The sequence below is a fragment of the Panthera uncia genome, chromosome B1, assembly GCF_023721935.1.
Source record: "Panthera uncia isolate 11264 chromosome B1, Puncia_PCG_1.0, whole genome shotgun sequence".
In the NCBI taxonomy this organism is placed as follows: domain Eukaryota; kingdom Metazoa; phylum Chordata; class Mammalia; order Carnivora; family Felidae; genus Panthera; species Panthera uncia.
The window spans coordinates 11,681,417-11,688,516 of record NC_064811.1 but is presented as its reverse complement, the minus strand read 5'-3'; the positions used below and the strand labels follow the sequence as shown (position 1 = coordinate 11,688,516).

Sequence of the window (7,100 nt, the reverse complement as noted above, 5' to 3'; positions counted from 1 at the left end):
GGGGGGGGGGGGGCTCATGAGTTCCCGCATGAGGCGTGAACAGCAGAGTTAATGCCAAGACCTCACAAATGAAGATGCTGGGCTGCATCCTACAGGCCTTGTGCTGATGTTCATTTACCTGGATTGAGAGCCACTTAGAGATCCACAGGGAAGGCAGAGGAAAAATGGATATGGTGGATGCTCATTTTGTGTTCTTGTGACAGGGTACACTGTCACAGGGAGGGAGGGAGGATGAGGAAAAGGACTGAGGCCTCCAAGGTCGATGACCTACAGCCTCTAACCCTGTACTGTCCAGTACAGAGGCCATGGCCACGTGTGGCCCCTGAGCACCTGAATTATAGCTAGTCTGAACTAAGATGTACTGAGCGCATCTATACCAGACCTGAATACTTAGTGACTGTAAAACAGCTCATTAATATTTTTATATTGATGGCATACAGAAATGACAGTGTATTGCATGTATCTGGATTAAGGGCAGCATATTATTAAAATTAATGTAAAATAAACTAATCACCCATTTCTTTTCACTTTTTAAATGTGGCTACTAGGAAATTTGAAATTACTTGTATGGCTTGTAATATATTTCTATTAGGCAGCGCTGCTCTAAACCAGGGGGAGGGAGAACATTCCTGCCCCCAAATCTCAGGTGGGTGCTTGGTCCTCACGGCAAAGATCAGTTTGGCAGAGAGATGGGGCCAGCTGGCAGACAAAGGGCAGGGGTCATTTGTCAGTAAGGAGTGTCATTTGGTGTAGCAGGGACCCTTCTTCAGCACCCGGGACCACCGGGATCCCGGGTACTTGGGAGGGGCTGGGGATCTTCCGGCAAATGCTGGGAGCATCTGTTTGGCACTGGAAGACTGGCACTGTCTCATTGGGGCCGCGGCCAACGTGTGATCCATGTGTCCCATATACACTGGCCTCCACATAGTCTGTTAGAGACGCACCTGCTTCATGTGTTCAAGTGTGGTGAGAACGATGCGGTAAAATCCCACGTCTGTCAACCCCATGGAAGCAGATTTTGCAAAATTCTAATTTTTGCTTAAATGCTCTAATTTTATCATTGGCAACAAGTCCTGTGAGTCGCCCTCTCGAAGCTGTGGGCTCCACTCCCTCCATTTTAAGGAAAGTGTCTCCAAAATCCTCAAGTCTGAATAACCATGGTTTGTCTCTCTGTCTTTTCTTCTGCGTGAAAATCGCGCTCCGTGAGAAATGTGGTGAGTTTAGCTCCCAACTCAAGACCAGCACCCAGTGCTCTTTCTGGAGTCAGCTGGAAACGAGTGTGCAGCAAAAGCACCTTACTCACACTACCATTTCCTCGCACAGAATAATAGAAAGATGGCTGCTCACAGATTGAAGTTTAATACAATTACGAGTTTTTAATGCTCCATCAAGATTATTCTCTTTTTAAAAAAATGTTTAGTTTTGAGAGAGAGAGTGCAAGCGAGTGAGCTGGGGAGGGGCAGAGAGAGTCGGGGACAGAGAATGTGAAGCGGGCTCTACACTGACAGCAGAGAGCCCAAGGCGGGGCTCGAACCCACAAACTGTGACATCATGACCTGAGCTGAAGTCGGACGCTATGATTGTAATAATCCTCGAGATCATTCTGTGACTTGAGCTTCTATTTTCCATGAGTTGATGGCAGCGAAGAATAGAATGGATGCTATGTGGTTCCTGCTAAATTACAACAGTCTTTGCCACCGTTGTTTTTGCACCCTGAGTACAAATATCAACACCGTGGAAAGGCGGGTCACATCTTCTGCTTCCTCCTCGTGGGCACCCTGAACATATCGTGACGATTCCAAGGGGTCCGCGGACCACATTCAGAGATGTGCCCACTGAGGCCAGTGGGGGATGCCCACCGCTTACCTGGTCAGTGTGACCTGAGAGGAAGGAGGGGGCGGCTCCCCGGAAGAGACTCAAAGTTCTCATTTGGGTTTTATAAAGATGAGCCAAGTGAATGCATACTCCGTGGCCACAAGAACACCTTCCATGCCATACTTTCCTTGCGTACTGCTCTGCAGCAGACATTTCCTAAAACCCTTTCACAGAACAGTGAAGGGCCCGCTGTGTGCCAGGCCCTGTACCGTTTTCCTTCATCTGCATGATCTCACTTAACCTGAAGTGGTCCTTTGAGGGTGGAGACTAATATCAACCCATTGGCAGATGAGGATGCTTGTGGCAGGTAATTCTTCTTCACCCAGGAGGAGACACCATGGAAAGTAGCGGAGCTTGGACTCCATCCCAACTCTTAACCAGATCAAGATCCCAAAATGCCACACAGGAACGTCACCTGTGTCATTAAATATACTGAAATAAATGGATGATTCCCAATTAAAAAAAAATCATCGGTGGACATTTTCATCCAATGAAATCTAGAACAGAAGCCTAATCTGTACAACAAACCAAAGCAAAGTGACTAGCTCAAGGCTGGAAGAGATCTGCGGGGTTGAGCAGACTCAGGTTTCTCCCGTCCTTGGGTCTCCCTTGGAGGAATGAATAACTAGGACTCCCAGTACCCTAGGGATAGGGTAAGCATCCCAAACCTACCAGTTTGATCCCTGCTCCTACAGCACACCTTTTAAAGATCTGTTTTATTTAGTTTGCAGGTCGTTGCATTTAGTCTGTGCAGGTCAGAAGTTGTTTTCCAAAAAGCCCTGCGGGGAGGTGGCCGGCATGTAAATCTATACTTCTTGCTTTAAATAAGCATTCACAACAAGTTTTCCTTTGTGCCCCTTGTAGTACACTTTAGAAGTGATGTATACAGGATACAGCCACAGCATTCCAGAAGCTCATTCCCAGGGTGAATTACAATGTGCAGCGTGGGAAGGACCCTGGGGCAGAAAAATGACGACCCACCTGGGCCTTGGTCTGGCCTCCTCACACATCCCAGATTTTAGACAAGTTATTCTCTCTGTCTGGGCATCAGTCATGGCATATCATTGCTAGATTGGTGAGTCAGGATAAGAGGTGAATCCTAACCTATATGAAAATTTGGAAATGCCCAAAATGAACATGGCGGGAAAAATACCATTTTGCGTATTATTTCAGGTTTTCATGCACTGCTTGGATTAATTGTAAGGTTCTTTTTATTTGTAAAATATTATGTAAATGTAGAATTACTAAAGAATAAGTTGCGTTTGTGTTTGTGGTTTCAAAAAATTAAGAGTGAGCAATTTCGGTATAACATTTTATCAGTAATTATTAAGGACCTATATGCTGGTAAATATCAAGGTGTCTTGTGAGAAACCGAAAACTCAAAAATGGCAACTGTCTAATTCCACCACTGCTAAATAGTAAGTCAAAAATATTTGCCCTCCATTCTTTGCTTCTGTTTAGAGCCTCATAGCTTAATTATTTACCTACCTTAAGAAATAGAAATAAAATGATAAGAATACTACATAGAGGTACAATAATTTGTAAGCATATATAAAATTTATTTTCTAAACATACATGTTGTGTTTTTACTGTAAAAGTAACCTTGCTATTCTTTTGTGACTTTTCCCCCAGATATTTTAAGAAAAATTCTACAGAAGAAGTTTGACCTCTCAACTGATTATGAGAAGGTAATTTTTATTGATACATTTGTTAGTAAAAATAAGTATGAACAAAATTTTGGTTGACTTGAAAGTAAATCTTTAAGCAATCAGTTCACCTGTGAACTTTATAATTTTCTTTGACTAAGAATTTTTATGGAATATTGAAACATCTTATAAATCCCCTTTGATTTCTAAAGCAGAAATTCCAAAAGTAGCGTTTGAAAAAACATTCACCTTTTAAGCTGTATGTATTTCTGTATTTAAAAACTGAAATTTCCTTAAGGGAAGTAATGGGGTAGGTTTTTCTTAGCTAAGGGGGAGAGAACTCCCAGACTAAGTAGAATTGTTTGAACATTTCTAGAAACAGGGATGTGTACTTTGTTTCAAAATGCAGTTTGGTAGGGGTGCCTGGGTGGCTCAGTCGGTTGAGCTTCTGACTTTAGCTCAGGTCATGATTTCGTGCTCCTGAGTTCGAGCCCCGCATCGGGCTCTGTGCTGACAGCTCAGAGCCTGGAGCCTGCTTCAGCTTCTGTGTCTCCCTGTCTCTCTCTGCCCCTCTCCCACTCGTTCTGTCTCTCTCAAAAATAAATAAAAACATTTAAAATTTTTTTAAAAAATAAAAAAATAAAATACAGTTTGGTAAAAAGCAGCTTCACACTGGAACAGGTGTATTGAGAGCTCTGTGTGTGCACTTGCCTGGGCTAAGTATAAGGAAAATCGCCCTTGATCTCAGGAGGCAAAGAGCCAGATGGCAGAGACCATACCTGATTGTTTAAAGAAGTAGAAGGAGAAGAAGGAAATAAGTAGATGTATAAGTAACAGGAAGAGGAACGTAGGTGAAAAAACGTAATTCTGACCAGGAGTTCTTGCATAAAAGGTGATTGGGGGGCTTGTTGTAAAAAAAGAAGAAGAAGGAGCAGGGCTGGAGCAGGTGGGGAGGTGGCTTTGCTGGCATCTGAGGCTTCGGGGACCACGGGAGCCACCAGGACAAGGTGTGAAAGAGTGGAGAGGAAGGAAAGGCGGCCTGGGACCCTGAACGCTCGCTAATATGAGCAGATGGTATTTTCAGAAAGTATTAAAGGACCTTGCGTGCCTCTGCTGAATACCAAGGTGTTGCGCATTCATTCTGTTTGCATCTGTGATGGATTACCCAAACACAAGAGTGTCCTTTGCTTTTGGTTTGCGATGAGTGCAGGTTGCCAGTGAAATAAACAGATGCTTGTTGTACTGAATGTTAGGATAATTAAAAAAAAAAATAGTTGAATCTGTCAGGCTCTTAGTCCTGAAGGATTAAGTACTTTGTCCTCTCCTGAAAGTGGTTATCAAGAGAACAATATAAGCAGACACACGGGGGACATCCTTGAATGGCCAGCACAGCAAACGTGAATGACAGTGTCCCAGTGTGGTGGGGGCAATGTATGGGGAGAGCAGTGATCTCTCGCCCAGTGAATGGTCACCTCAGATGCTGTGGTGACAGTGCCTCCTATTCTCAGTTTGCAATAAAGTGATACCCAAGAGAAAACAAATACAGATGCCAAAGAGGAAAGCCTTATCTAAAGACCATTTACACGAATTAGTTTCTCTCTAGCGCTCACAGCCTTCCCTAGTACCGTGGAAAAACATTTTCATTATGAAATGCCCGTGGCTTCCTATGTCTCCCAAACGTGGTTGCCGATGTCTGCCTGCATCCCTGGGCAGAACAAAATGACCGTTGCTTGTATATTGATATCGAAAAATAGCGTGCCATTAGCAGCCTGGCCCGAATGCCAGCTAGTTCTGCCAAAGAATGGGTGGGGGTTGCGCTTCACCTGGTCCAGGCCTCGGAGGATGGGGTCCTGAGACCTTGAGGTGACTCTGGGCACCTCAGCAACTACCCGTGGCGAGATTCTTAGTTGGGCCAGTCCTTTATGGCTGGCTTGGTATTAGATTTGGAGCTCCTGTGAAATTGGGGATCTCCCTGGTGCCTGATTTCCTCTCCACCTCAGGTGCCTTTGCAAATGGACCAACACCATTGGCATGGGGGACAAGTGCACTGAGTCCTCATGCATGACCTGAATTCCCCCTTCACGTGGGATCAGGTCACGTTTTCCACTGTTGTCCAAGAAAGAGGGATTTGGTTAGGCAGAGACACTGGAGAAGCCAGACACCTCAGGAGGGGGGCTCTCTGATTGCTCGTAATCTGACGTATGCCGGCTGTGTTGGGTTGGAGTCCTCTGAAGCAGACCCTGAGTCAAGGCCTCGCGGTCACGTCATTGGTTTGGGAGGTGTAGGGGACACTGGCCGAGAAGTGGAGAGGTAACACGAGGGTGAGAGGGCATCCTGGAAAGGGTGTGGCATTAAGCCACCGGCCACAGGGGACGGCTGAAGCTTCATCCTGCAGAATTGCCAGGGCAATGGTGTAAAACCCCAGTGTCCAAATTAGTCCCTGGGAAGTGTGAGGGAGCTGAGGTTTCCAGACACCAAGACTGAAGGGGCACAGGTTAGGGGCGGTGTGGGGGTGGGGGACTGTGTTAAACCCTAAGCACTTCTGACCTGCCGTGGTACCGGAAAAGGCTGTCAAGCACAGAGTGAAAGATGCCAGTAGCTAGAAGCTTGAGGAGGTACATGGAGATGACTGAGGCCTGAGAGATGTGGGAGCCCCAGCAGCGTCTTCTACACTGACCAGTGCCCACTGGCTTTCTAATTACTGCACTCACAGGTAAGGTCTGTCCAGGCGAGGGGTCCTGGGGAGTCTTTTCAGCTTTTGTCCTGAGTCGAGCATTTCCTCTTCTGGTGAGTTCTCAGATGACAGAGGAGCCTGGGCCGCGGGGTCAGTGACTTTCCAGCTGGGTGTTCTTTTAGTGAACTCTCTTCAGAAGGAGGTTCAGAAGCATTCAGCTGACCTTTTGCTCCAACCGCTGGGCCCGACTTTGGGAGGGAAATAGGACTCCTTTTCACAGAACTGCCTCCTCTTTATACTTCAGCTGAAAGTTAAAGGTAATATTTTAAGATCCTTGGCCCCTTCTCCTCCTCGACATTTTTTTATGTACTTCTCTCTTTCATGTATTCATTTTACAGAGTGCTGGCTAGGAGCAGTGTGTCGCAGGGGACAAACTTGTGAAAGTGTGGCCATTACTCCGCCAACTCTCAGCTGGTGGCAGGGAGGTTGTGGGATAAGAAATACGCATGGATGTTATGGGCTGAATTGTGCCCCAAATTCATCCGTTGAAGTCGTAATCCCAGCACCTCGGAGAGGGATCGTATGAGACATAGTGTCATTACAAGGGTAATTAACTTAAAATGGGGTGATTAGTGAGTCCTAAGCCAGTCTGACCGGTATCCTTATAAGAAGAGGAGATTAGGACACAGACACACACACAAAGAAAAGACTGTGTGGGGACACAGGGAGGAGACGGCCATCTGCAAGCCAAGGAGGCCTCAGAAGAAACCAAACCTTCCCACGCCTTGATCTCAGACTCCCAGGCCCTAGACCTATGAGGAAACACCTTTCTGTTGTTCAAACACTCTGGTCCGCGGCACTTTGTGAAGGCAGCTCCAGCAGACTAATGCAGTCCACAGCTGGAC

General features: G+C 46.1%; 1 protein-coding gene across 4 annotated transcripts in view; it reads left to right on the top strand.

Moving 5' to 3' along the window:
- The window catches only part of PROM1 (prominin 1), a 134,882-nt gene that overhangs the window by 65,579 nt on the left and 62,203 nt on the right, over positions 1-7,100 (top strand). For all 4 annotated transcript variants that reach the window (XM_049630343.1, XM_049630341.1, XM_049630340.1 and 1 more), the window contains one exon: positions 3,508-3,563. In XM_049630343.1, the coding sequence (XP_049486300.1) occupies positions 3,508-3,563 (56 nt within the window). The remainder of the gene's footprint in view (positions 1-3,507; positions 3,564-7,100) is intronic.